The 14,078-nt window shown below is 32.0% G+C and overlaps 2 protein-coding genes across 2 annotated transcripts; both read right to left on the bottom strand.

Moving 5' to 3' along the window:
- Positions 5,810 to 6,545, bottom strand: LOC109334092. Its single transcript, XM_019569664.1, has one exon. The coding sequence runs from the start codon at positions 6,470 to 6,472 to the stop codon at positions 5,963 to 5,965; it is 510 nt and encodes a 169-aa protein (XP_019425209.1). The 5' UTR covers positions 6,473 to 6,545; the 3' UTR covers positions 5,810 to 5,962.
- LOC109334286 (ATP synthase gamma chain, chloroplastic) lies at positions 12,251 to 13,817 on the bottom strand. Its single transcript, XM_019569973.1, has 2 exons — positions 12,514 to 13,817; positions 12,251 to 12,392 (listed from the first exon to the last, which is right to left on the bottom strand). The coding sequence occupies exon 1, from the start codon at positions 13,686 to 13,688 to the stop codon at positions 12,555 to 12,557; it is 1,134 nt and encodes a 377-aa protein (XP_019425518.1). The 5' UTR covers positions 13,689 to 13,817; the 3' UTR covers positions 12,251 to 12,392; positions 12,514 to 12,554.

Raw genomic sequence — 14,078 nt, 5'->3', positions numbered from 1 at the left:
AACAAGGACGACTTCAGTTTGTTCCTGTCTTTGTTTAGTGTCTGTTGGCGATGATTAACATTTTCGCTCTTTCTTTTTGGATTTTGTATATGTTAGTGGCGATGTAGTTTCCGCCTTTGTTGATTTAGTTTGTATGAACTAAAGATGACTTAACCGTTTATATGCATTGTGTTATTCAGGAAATTGTGAATCAGGTTAAGTTATCATTCGATAACGATAAGTTGATTTTCCGCATTTGAGTTACTTAAAGTGATGTCCCGGAAAAGGAAGGTTTTAAAAAGGAAACAAATTTATACAATCTCTTTATTAAAAAAAAATATTTACCCATTTTTCCGCAATATTTTTGAGAAGTATTTTTCGGGGCGTTACAACAGACACACTTAAATACCAGGTTTTTCCTAAGACAGAACTTTTCTAGACATGCACTTTCACATTATTATACCTTTCCAGTAACAAGAACAATTCTTTTCTGGTGTGTAAGATCAGACAATGCTGCGAACACAGAGCATACTAAGAATTTTCTTTTAAATCGTATGACTTAGCATGCAAGAGCTCTACGAGCTCTGATACCAGATTGTTGGAGCGAAAGACACATGAAGAAAATATAATAGAGAAAATGACACCGAGAATTTAATGTGGTTCGGCAATTTGCCTACGTCCACAGCTGAAGAGCAACAAGGATTATTCCACTATGATAAAAAGAGAACTACAAGTGTTTCACTTACTTCCCAAAATCCAAGTACACCAAATTTCACTCTCACTCAAGTATTTCTCACACAATTAGAACAAGAGAACAAGAAGAAAGAATATGCACTAAGTATTTGGTGTGTCTTACAATGGCATGGAACACTCCTATTTATAGCCAAAGCTCTTGAAGATTATGTGGCCAAAGGGAAAAGAGCATTAATGTTGGTTTCACCATAGCCACTTCTTTTTACTTGGCTAGAAATTCACTCTTTCTTCAAGATGATCTTTAGCCACTTCTATTTTGTTTGGCTCAAGAAAGTCTTTTCATCATCTTTTTCTTTGAGCCAATATTCAATACTATATAAATAAAGACCTTAGCTAAGGAGAATTGAATGAATGAGAAATGAGTTTCTTAAGTCATTCATTACGCGTTAACTTATTAGAATTTGACAAAAATATCATATTCTAGAGTTAACATAGAGCTGTAAATATGGAAAGAAATATTATATTAATCTTCTAATGGTTCTAAAGTAAAAGATATTATTTCATTTCTATCCGGTCATTAAGGAGTGTTGCTAGATGTCAACCTTGATTAGTAAATTAATGAGTTAATTTACTACCGGTTTAGTAATGAATCTACAAGGTCACACACTAACGAGTGTTCTGATTTTTGTTGGACGAGAAAATATTATTGATTAAATTAAATAGTTTAATTTTGTATATTTACTTTTAAGTGGAATATTATTGTATTTTTTGCTAGCACCAAAGATACAAATAATATTATTCAGTCATCTATAATATAATTAAGTGAGACTTAATTGTAATATTTCAAAGGTTTAAAACTGATAGTTAGTTTTGAAAACCAAAAACAAAACGTTATACTAAATTAATGGTTGTTAATTGACACTAAATGGATTGAAGGAGGTTTTGGTTTTACATATTATAAACCAAAAACTCACGTAACTTGAATTGTAGTAAGTTACAGAGGCAATATACAAAGAAAAAATTGCTTTCTTTCAATCATTTTATTTTGGTTTTATTTGAAATATTATAATTTTATTTTGAGTTGAATTTTTGCTCTATGGATCAAGTGTTGATACAACAAGAATTCGTCTCGGTGTGGATACGCGTGTAGGACCTTCATACTTTTGAATGAGAACTTTTTCGAAGGTCATCGCAGTCTCCTAAGGTATTTTTACAAACATTTTTGTCTACTTATTATAGTGTATGCATATTTTAACACAAATAGATGAATTATTTTTCGTTGTGCATGTTATGAAAATGCTTACTAAACCTTCAATAGCATTTTTCAAATATCTCTAACAGTCTTCACCTTGGTTGAAATAGACAAATATCTCGCTCTTTAGGAAATCTACACAAGAATCTCCACCTTAGTGAATATCTGACTCCACCTTGCTCAATGTTTAATTCTCTGTAACAGCTCATCCACATAAGAGTTTTCTCCCCTACAGCATAAATCTTCCGAGTATCCTTGACGATGTTACTAAAAGTCTAGTTCTCCAAACTTGTAGTGGAACCCACCGCCTAACCAACTATTGCTAGGAAATCTTTCGATATATTGGAACCTCTACACAAAAGTTCACCAACAACCATCATCTTCAATATGCAGTCAAACTAAACTTTGAAGCTTCTATGGAGAGCCTCAACCACTACCATTATTGTCTAGTCTGACAATCATAGTTGAAAAGAACTATCATACTCCACCATAAGGAGTATACTCATAGCACATACCTTGCATCAATGCTAACTAATGCATGTGCTACATCCTTACATCCAAGTCAATGTCCATGTCACACTCTGCATCTCTACTAAATGTTTGTGTTATACAATGCATCAAAGCCTATGTCCATGTTACACTACATCAAAGTCAACTAGGGCCTCTGTACTTTTATGGATTTGCTAAAAATTAATATCCTTCATTATGACGTTTGATACATGCATTAGGATATTTCACTTCTCATCTAAAATAAGATCATTCTCTCAACATCTAGACAGATATTGTCAGCATCTGTCTTAGGGACAAACTCAACACATGAGTCCTTATATCCACCTTAATCCTAATCCAGTACATGAACTTTTGGGGTTCTAGATCAACATATATCGCCCACCATAGTTCTACCATGTTTTCTTCTCTTTCAACTCATCTACTTTATCATTGCGCAATATATTTGACGCATCTTGTCTAGCCATCATACTTTCACCTTCTTTAGCCATTATCTGATGCATGGGTTAAGAGTCATTACCAATTGGCTTTGATACTAATTGTTGGAAACAATAATCAAATAGTAAAGAAAATATAAAATAAGAGAATAACACAATAAAATTGGTAACGGGGTTCGACCAATTTTGTCTAGGTCCTCGGGAGTGTTGAGCGGCTACCAATATATTATTAGATAATAATGATTACAAACCCTAGCACAATCATGGACTCAAGTGCCTTTGTGGTGTTTCTATGTGGTGCTTCTATCTGGTGCACATAATAGCAAGGGACCTAAGTCCAATATATAACATTGATATTCTACTGTATTCTAATGCTAGGCAATATAAAACTACATATTTCAAACATCTCCAACATTATTCTCTCAACCATATTAAAATTGTATTCTCGCTAATTGCATGGGATAAATTATACTTGGAACTTGTATGTTATTTCTTTTAATTATTTATTTACAAAAGAGAAAATTGTTTTCTTTTATTTCTCTGTGTGACAAGAGTTTACCTTGATCTTACAATTTCTAGGTATAATGGAAAATTAAGAGTATATAGTTTTGATGTTTTAATTTATTCTAAGAACAAAAATGATATATCACGACTACTTAATGGATGAGTTGAGAAAAATGAAGTGAATCATCACAATTTTTTCACCATCTCTAATGTAACTATTATTATTATATCTTTCGTTGAAGAAAATTTTAAAGAACATGAATGATACACCACTACGACTATAAGGATGAGTTGTGGAGAATAAGTAGTATTAATTACTTTAGATAAAAAAACTAAGAAAATAATATAAAGAAAGAGATAGAGAATAGTTATTAGAGTATAAAGGATAAACGTACATGTGAAAAAGAGAAGAAATAATGTGAGTGAACATGAAAAAATATGGAGCAATGTAAACAGTCGAAAGGTTAGCGCATTAGTGTTTGGCGCTGCATATAGAAAGAAAAATGAGATAGAAAACTACACCACAATAATACTTAGGTTTTTCCTTTGTATTTTTTTGGTGTATTTCTTGTTGTAACTTTTTAATGTGTCTTGTATTCCTATTAATAGTTCAAACCTAATATTGTCCATCAAATCAAATTTTATTTTATTTTCATTAGTCATTAATTTTATTATACATTTACAAAACCAAATAAGGATTATGAAAGATTAATTTTCAATCCATCAATATTTTGATTTGATTTTAAATAAAAATACATTCACATAAAAAAATTTATTTTACTATAAAAAGTATTAATAATTAATACGTATTAACCTTAAAAAACATAACTATTCATGTTGTCTTGTTTTTCCCACAAAATTTTCTTTCTTCAGTCAAGAATAGTAACTTAAATAGTCAAAGTGATTCACTCTTTTTTTATATGAACAAAATACAATTAGGCCCAGAATACGTAAAATTATCATTTTCTCTTAAGTATAGAAACAAACAAAATATTTTATTTGTAATTCTTCATAGATACTTCAAACCCATCATAGTGTTAGAATCTAAAGTACATTAATATCAACTAAATCTAGTTTATGTTCATTAGTTGATGAAGTTTAAATTACACCATTTATTTTATGCACTAACCTATATATACATTTTAACCTTAAAATGTAACTTGTAATTTAGAGAAGTGATACCCAAATTGGTAATGAGATGCCAACTACCAAGGCAGCAAAAATGTCTATCGGAGAAGGACTGCAATACATTTTAGTCTTTAAACTCTACCATGTTAGTGGTGACCCCTAATTCTTATAATGAAAGGAGTAAAATTCTATTTTTGTGTGTACTAATTTTTGGTGTTATGAAGTTAAAAATCCCAAAATTTGGTCCTATAATTTTTTGAATCAATTTGGTACGCATGAAAATTTATAAAGATCAAAATTTGTATTTACTCTAATGAAAAAAGTGGCAGATTCATCATTTAATATATATGAAAAACTTTTGAAACTTTGTTTTGCTTGTTGAATCCATGGCATTGAATCAAAGGCTTAAGCAAGGATCTTTAAACAGAGGTTTAACAAGTATACAACCAATCAAAGGAAGGGGTTGTTTTTCAACAATTGATATGTAAATTGTAATAACCAGCATTAACAGGTAATTAAGAACATGCATGAATAAATTTCTCGTTGCTTCCATATATACACAAAGCATTATACAATGATAGATGAAGCAGAAGCTAAAATAAACAAAAAAACTTGAAGACTAATAATATCTTAGAAGTAGCAACTAGTATTCCACATCTTTAGCAAAAACTTGGGCAATAATTCCATGAGATTTTTGTACTTATAAATTATTATGCTCACTCATTCATATTCAATATGAGATTTCACACTTAAATGAATCAAAAACTACAAACCATTGGCCTAAATGGTACTAAAATCTACTACAAACCCAGACAAAAAATTTCTGACATTTCCACTGCCATTGCCACTTTTTTCATCCCTAAATCTCTCTTTTCCCATAAAAGTTTAGAAGCAAATAAGAACAAAAGCAGTAAGGTAGATCTGGCCTCATATTCTATTTTAAGTTCCTCTGGCAGCAGGGCATCATATTCCATTCTGATACTAATATACTATATTGATAATTAATATTTTAATAAACAAAACAAAAGATTGCATAAGTAACAAGTCTAGAAATAATTGTGCTGCCAAAATGAAGATTATATGATGACATGCATGTGATGATCAAACAATTCATATCTGCTCTCCAAATCATATCACATACAGTCTCAATCAATAATAAAGGAAAAACAATAATAATAAAGATTTAAAATCTAAACTATATTTTTATTTGAAATGAACATGTTTTCATTAACGATATGTGGATAACTATAGTGATGGTGGTGACTTCAAGAACCAAGATCTTCTATCCCCAAATATTTTCATCCTCATGTCCCAAACCAATCAAATTCCAACAACTAACATAAAAAAATTATGTTTTGATTTTATGTTTTTTCTTTTTAAGTATGTGACAATTTTCAATTGGATGGGGACACAATGGGGCACAGAAAATGGGACAGTTGATCCCGATCGGTCACTCCACTAGCTACTCAATGAAACCAGTTTTGGTCAAAATGGTAGTCCTCACTTTGTTAAGATCTCTCCCTTTGAGTGTCCTCCCCATCCCTTCACACACAGAAGAAGATGAAATCTGGTTCCTTGCAAGCTTCCTAGCAAGCCATTCATGTGGAGGAATACTCATATCATCACCATCATCATCATCATTGTTTGCACCATCCCTTGATCCCTTATTCAAATATTTCTTCCCATAAATCTTTGACCAATCAGGAATATCAATAGGCTGTGAAGAAGAAGAAGAAGAAGGCTCTTGAACTACTTGAGCATTGGAAGAGGATATTGCATTATCATTAGCCTTTGGAATCTTCCTTGGAGCTTTAGATTTGTGCCATGCAGAAGAATCACACTTCTCTTTGGCTACATCACCAACACTCCTAACATCTTCATCAAGATCTTTGTCTTGATCCATTGCTCCCTCATCAAAACTGTTGCTGCTGCTGCTTTTGCAACTCAGAAAATTACCACCTTGATGTGCCATTATTTCATGCAAATAGAGAAAGATGGAATACAGAGCAGAGGAGTTTAATATAAGAAGGTAGAATTATGAGCTATCAATGATGACACATTTTCCTATTTGAGTGTGTCTATATATATATACATATCCACGTATATATATTAGAAAAAATATATGTATAATTTTTTTATATTGTCATTATATTATTAAATCTTAGTAAATAATTATCATTAATATTTAAATGTAAGTAATATAAATAGATCACAAAAAATATAATAATTGTATATAAATCTTAAAATGATACATAAATATAAATGAGACTGCTAAAAGTTTTCCAGCCAAAGATGGTGCGGTTTCTAATGAGATAAAATGGGCTTTTTTGGACCTTGGAAATCAAAAAGCAGAAAGGTGTAAGAGAATAATATCAGGAATCTACCTTGCCTTTGTTTAGAAATACCTCCAAAAGGACCTAGGACCTTTTTTAAAGACTTCTCAAATGTGAATTTTGATTAACCCCTTAAAATACTAACTAGAAGAAGCCTTGGAAATCCCAGACTAGAATCACAAAACAGTACCTCAAAATAAAATAAGATAAGGGGTAACATCTTATATCACACCTATCCAATATCGATAACAATTTTAATATTTTATCAACATAAATATTTATACACACTTAATATATTGTATATTATTTATTTATATTTTTTTTGAAGTGTTAATAATAATTAAATATGAAAGGCAGATGATACAATAATAATTTGTATATACGTTTTCTTTTCTCAATAAATAATCATTTAAGTAAAAAGAAGGTCTTCCTTACAAAGAAATTGGATGGAAAAATAGTTAAAGGAAGCTAGGGCTTCAAGTTTATATTGTCATTCTTTGTAAGAAAGAAATGTTAGATCAATTTAATAATTAATGGTTCATGTTATTAGAAATTACTTGAATGAAAGTGTCTAGTAAGATGATAGTTGACAATTGATAATTAAATTAGTGGGGTATTGTTAACTCTCCCTCTTACTTCATGAGTAGTTTCCATGATAGTATGACTTATAACTCATCCTAAACTCTTTTATAAATAAAGTCACTTATGGAGTAGAAAAATATGTCATTCTTTGTTATCTCATGAGTATAAACACAAAATTAAGAATTAAAGAAGCATGCGTAATTGAGTAAGGAAAGTATGGTGCTACATAGAGAAGAAATGAAATTGAATTCTTAATCATCAAGGAATGCATAAATGGAATGCGGAGAGGTGAAAACAAAGACAATTAAAAAACAACATAAAAGACAACCAGAAAGAAAGGAAACTGAAATAAATCAGGTATTACTTTTTTTTTTTCTTTATGACATGTGAATAATAGATATTGAAGATACAAAGATGTGAATAAGCTTCCCCACAACACAGTTCATATTGTTAATATTGTTTGGACCAGAAAAGAAAGTAGTGTATATAGAAAATGATGGGTCCTAGCGTGAATCTCAGTTGATATATATATTTAATAACTGTTACGTGGGAATGATAAATGTAAGATGGTAAATTGCAAAAATCCAAAAGGGCACAGGGAAAGGACAAGAAGGAAGTGGGCACATCACATATATTGAGCAAACCCAGAAAAGAGAGAGACCAAGTTCCCATCATCGCATTGCTAATTAAGAACAAGAAACACGGGTCCAGGCTGAGCCTTTGCTCCACTATGCACATCTCATGTCCCCACAAATTATTGTATATATATAATTGGTTAAAAAATATTTAATTATTGAAATTTTAATTTAAATATTTTATTTTTAACCCATTATAGTTGGTAGTCCATGACAAAATTTAGAAATAACATATATAAAAATTTATACACTATCAACATATTATTCATTTATATTAGTTTTAAAAAATAAAAGATTATAGAGGAATGATAAATAATGAAGTAATACTATATAGAATTCAATTTTCATACATTTTTGTTCTTTTTATCTTAATATGTTATTGGTAATTTGAGTGAGGTGTTATACTATAAGTTAGATATAGTTAATATTAAGAGGTGGCGATGGATGATTGACGTGGCTGAACCCTTCTGATAATCAACCTTATCCATAACTCTGTGATGTATTAAAGGTCTATGTAGCTGGTCCTCTATCTTTCTATTTCATGCAACTTTTATTAATGACTTCTAGTTCTAGGAGAGCGTGCTTACCAAGTAAGAACCATTTGTGACCACTATTAATATTCATTAGTATAGTAGGAGTAGAGTAAAAAATTTATAGGCATATAATTATCTACTACAATAAATTATGATTTCATAAAAGGGTAGGGAGAGTAAGTTCATCATAAAATATTAAAATGATGATTTAAAAACACAATAAAAGCAAATTCTTAAATCTTGATTCAGTGTGACTATATAGAAATGCACCTTTACAAGTTTTACTTAAAAAGAGTATTATTACATTACAGTAGTGGTTACCAACTATATCTAGATTGAGTGGTGTAAAGCTTTACTATATCCTCAGAATAATCAAAATGTTAAAAGTTTAATTATTGTTAACGATATTTGTTAAAGGGACGATCATATATCTCGAAAGAAATTAATTCCTTACCAAAAAAAATGTGAAAAAATACCCGTTTTTTACTAAAACATTAAAAATAATAGTTTTTTTCATAACAACTCGTTTCAAGATTCATCCACTATAAGTATTATTTTCAATTTCAACTGATTATACTTAAGACTTAAACACATATGGAGAGCTCAACATAAAAGATTAGTCTATTAGATGGGAGAGTCTCATGGTTTAAGTACCATATTGAGTTTATTATTCTACTCATGTGGGACTCCTATCATTGTCATCTCCTTTAATGCTAACGTACACAACGGCTTTCACTTGATCAACACTGACATGATGATAGTCCTTTCTCTTTTGGCAGTTTCACTCACTTATCAGTATTCGATAATGTACGATAATCCAACTAATAGGTATCCCTTTCCATGTCATAACTCTCAATGAAAGCACTAATTGTTAGGACTTAAGCAATAAGGAGAGCACAACCCAAAAGACTAGTCTATTAGGTGGGAGAGTCTCATTACTTAAGAACGAGAGTACACCTGGTGTCTCATAGTTAGTGCTACTCCATGTGCCATAAGCTATGAATGGTCAGAAAAATACTTAAAAATTAAATTTTAACTTAAATATATTTTTTCAACCAATCATAAGGTCATGACACATGAAGTGACACTAAGTGTGGGACAAAAGATGTGCACCCCTTAAGAACCACATTGAGTTTGCAATTCTACTAAACGTGGGACTCCTAACATTTACATCCAATGATTTAACAATATAATGTCATATATTAAATTATATTTGTATTATTTAAGTGTAGAGTCTCACATTGGGTATGATGAAATTGGTGAAAGAGTTTATAAGTATAAAAGAGACATGAAACTGACGCTTCAAGACATGGTGTCCCGGTTGTGACTCTACGCTCTTCCCATGATCCAATAATAATGGAACTCCCTAATGGTTGGAGGCTTCTTAGTCGTGAACTGGTCCAACAATTGGTATCAGAGTCGATGGTTCAGCTGAGACTTGGTAGACTTAAGGGGAAGCAGATCAGTAAATGTGTAATGCCCACACTTTAGGGGAAGATTGTTAGATTTATTCTTGTAAAGTCATATTAGATACGAGGGTATGAGTAAAAGACTTTATAATTGGAAAAGACTCATGAAATCAGTGTCTTAAGATTTTGGTTCAAGACATGATATTTCACTTGTGAATAACAATGGAACTTTCCGGTGGTTGGAGACTCTCTAGTGATTGGAAACTCTCTCGGACCCTGATCCAACAAATTATAACACAAATATTAATAAAAAATTTATGTAATTATATAAGATCTTACATAATATAATGATTAACAAGCATTACTTATAATTACAATTAGGTTTCAAAGTAAGTAATTAAAAACGAAATATCAAATCTCCAATGTAAGGTGATCAGGACATATCCTTTAGTTGGACTTTCATTTTCAAGGTATGATTTTAAATAAAAATAAAATATTGGTCAAATATATGAGTGGCAAATGAATGGATTTAAATTTGGATTCTAATAGATAGATGGAAAGTCATCCACCAATTCATATAAATCTATTTAAATCACATTTTATATTATTCAATTCATCCACATATAAACTTAATAGATGAATATTAATCAATACAATCAATTCGTGACTCCATTTTCATGAATTTGGATAGATGAATATTCAATCTATTTAATTTTTTTTAATTGAAACTAAAAATACAGAAAAACATTATTTTAAAAATCATTATTTCAATAAAACATTTTTTAAAATCATATTTTTAAGAAAACCCTATTAAAACTCAAAATCTTCCCCCCAGTACCTGCCACACATATATTAGAAAAATGTTTTATGCATACTCTAAACACAACACATGCACATGAGCCATTGTGTTTTATGTGAATCTAGCTATATATAAGATCTCTCTTGTTCATAGTAACATAATTTGAATGTAGAAAGCCAAAGGCTCATATTGCCTTCACACCATTAGTAACATTCATTGATATCGAATTATGTATAATAATGTATGTATATACCAAAACAGACTAAGCCTGCGTATTTCAACAGAACACAAGTTTAGTTTTAAGTGTTCATAAGAACCCTTGTTTCTTATTAGGAAAAAATCTGATGATCCTCATGAAAGTGTTTCCATACTATTTACAAGGATACACTTGGTGGTGAGTCAGTGACAAGGAATTCTAGTTGCTATCGCCTTCCTAATTTCGGTGTATTAACTAAAGAACGACCCCATGCACAAGGCTTTCTCCTAATAAGGCCTGAGAGTGATAGATGTACACAGTCTTAACGCAAGGTTGCTAAAAAGGGCAACACTTTTTATTGCTGTTGACAATTATTTCTAAGCTTGTTTAGACTTAGCATTCTGTTCTGTAAACCCTTTTTCTTTCTACATCCCCATCATAGCATTGATCAATAAAAAAATGCTTCTGCTTTGAACAAAGTTTCAAATAAAACAGGACAGTTAAGGATATTGCTGCAACATTGTATATGTTTATGATGCACTATCTCCGTATGTCAAATATGAATGTGTAAGAGTCTAAAGAAGCCTTTAAGAATTACATGATCTCTATGCCATAAACTGAAGAACTTTCTTGAGTGTGACTTCATTGCAGAGAAGCATGCAAATAGAATGCTTTCAAGTACTTAAAACCTATATGTTTTTATTAAAAACATGAACCATGCACTATTATATTTAAAAGCATTAATATGAAAGGTTACTTTTTGAGCTACTTTAACTGTACAGATATATATGATGTATTGATGTACACAACAAAGACCACTAAGGGGGCATTTGATTAGGATTTGTTTTTGTATTTCTAGATTCATGGCAATATCAATGTAGGAATATGTTGTTCCCATGTTTAGTCATGCAAGTTCAGATAGTTATATCTGATGAAAATCATATTGACCACCGCTCTTGAAGGTTGAGGTTTGATTTAATTACCTAGACATTCCTATTGTTTCGAAAGTTACACTCGCCTCCCATTAGGGAAGTAAGTGTAATGTCGATCATCGCCTCGGGGGAGATAAGTACATCGATAATATAAATCTCAAGAGAGATGGGTGCAATTTCTAAAACACGAGGGGTGCCGGATATAAATCTTCAAGGGAGTCCGGTGGAATGAGTCTTTGAGGCATTAAGATATGTATCAAACACAATTATCATGTTGCACAGGAACATTTTGTTATTCATAGGAAGTAAGTGAAATACTCTACTTTAGAAGTATAGCTATGGGCATAACTCAGTTGAGAACATATCAACAGAGAACTCTATGATCCTTTACATAGATCAATTATTACATATAATTCAGAGGAGCAAAAGAGTTAACAAAAAAGGTGTCCATTTCAGCATCAATGGCACTTCTCCTGATGCACAACAAGGTTTGCACAAATGAGAAACACAATAAACAAGTATGGAAATTGCACAAGTATCTTAAACAGGCATACCATAATGAAAAGGGAAAAACATCCATTCTGATATTAATACCTACAAAGAGATGCAACCATGGATGATAAGAGCAGAGTCTTCTATATTTGTGCATTGGCACCAGCAACAATTTCCAGTATTTCACCAGTGATCTTAGCCTGACGCTGCCGATTGTAGAGAACCGACAAGTTCTTCTTCAACTCACTAGCATTATCAGTTGCATTGCTCATGGCACTCATTCTAGCTGCTAACTCACTTGCAAGTGATTCCTGAAGTGCTCTCAAGATCTGGCTGTTCAAATATAGAGGCAAAAGTGCATCAAGTATCTGAACTGGATCCTGCTCAAACTGCAAAATAGGTGAAAAATCTGGTGTCTTAGTCCTCACAACATCTCTTTCTACAGTTAACTTTCCTTCCTTAGTTGTTAACCTGAAAAATTCATCGTCCGCAGCATCGACACAAACACCATTAATATCACATATTTCTCCCTTTGGTGAGAGTGGAAGCAATGTATGAATCACAGGTTCTGATTTCACTAGTGACACAAACTTTGTGTACAAAAGCTCAACTTTATCTACCTCCTCACTCACAAAGAGTGAAAAGGTGTCATCAGCAATTGCTTGAGCTTCTTTAGCGGTTGGAAGCGTGCCGCCTTCGAGAAACTTATCGACCGGAATATAAGGCCTACGAAGGAAATAAGTGTTACCCTTTTTACCAACACTAATAACAGTGTAATCAAGACCAAGAGTCTTCAACTCAGCAATTCTAGCCTCAGCCTTTTTCAATATTGCATTGTTATAACCACCACAAAGTCCTCTATCACCTGTGCAAACAACAAGTGCAACCTTCTTCACAGGCCTAGCTTTCGTGAGAGGGGCATCAATGTCTTCAGTTTGGAGCTGCTCATTGATGTTGTAAAGAACCTCAACAAGGGTCTCAGAGAAGGGTCTTCCATTAACAACAGCTTCTTGGGCTCTTCTGACTTTAGCAGCAGCAACAAGCTTCATTGCCTCAGTGATCTTTTGTGTGTTCTTGACAGAATCAATACGGGTCCTAAGCTCTCTGAGTCCACATTGAAGAGGGGTGACAGAAGAACGTGAAGGGGTGGGAGAGGATAAAGAAGAGTTTTGTGAAGGAAGTTGAAAATGATTGAGAGAAGAACGGAATGAGAGGTTAGAGGCATCAGATAATGATGGTTTGGAAGACACCAACATGGTGAGGTTGGAGCAAGACATTGTTTTTTGTTGTTATTGTTAATGTTGTTGTTGCAATAAGTCTTTGTTTGGTTTGTGTTTGTTGAGATGGTGAAGGTGTTTTTGGGGTTTGTGAGGTCTTATCCACTTCTTCTCATGTCAAAGGTAATGTGTTTGGTTGTGATGAGGAATGAGTGGAGAGGAAGAGAGGAATGGATGAGATTTTGGGATAACGATTTTAACTGTTGGTGGAGACAGCAGATTTTGCTTCTGGTGGGTCCAATATGATGTTAATGTACTAGATGAGGTTACAGTGATTGTTTTGTTTCCCTTCTGCACTTTACTGGGTTAATATCTCATACCATAAAATACCTCTCTTTTTTTCTTTCAAAATCCTTCTATACAATCAAGTATATATTTTTAATATTTTAA

This window comes from Lupinus angustifolius, chromosome LG19 (genome assembly GCF_001865875.1).
Source record: "Lupinus angustifolius cultivar Tanjil chromosome LG19, LupAngTanjil_v1.0, whole genome shotgun sequence".
Lineage (NCBI taxonomy): Eukaryota > Viridiplantae > Streptophyta > Magnoliopsida > Fabales > Fabaceae > Lupinus > Lupinus angustifolius.
Note: the sequence above shows the minus strand (reverse complement) of the source record. Positions and strands in the feature narration are given on the sequence as shown.

Bases quoted from the DNA above. Each gene is read 5' to 3' on its own strand.
- LOC109334092 (XM_019569664.1), bottom strand. From the start codon at position 6,472: ATGGCACATCAAGGTGGTAATTTTCTGAGTTGCAAAAGCAGCAGCAGC.
- LOC109334286 (XM_019569973.1), bottom strand. From the start codon at position 13,688: ATGTCTTGCTCCAACCTCACCATGTTGGTGTCTTCCAAACCATCATTA.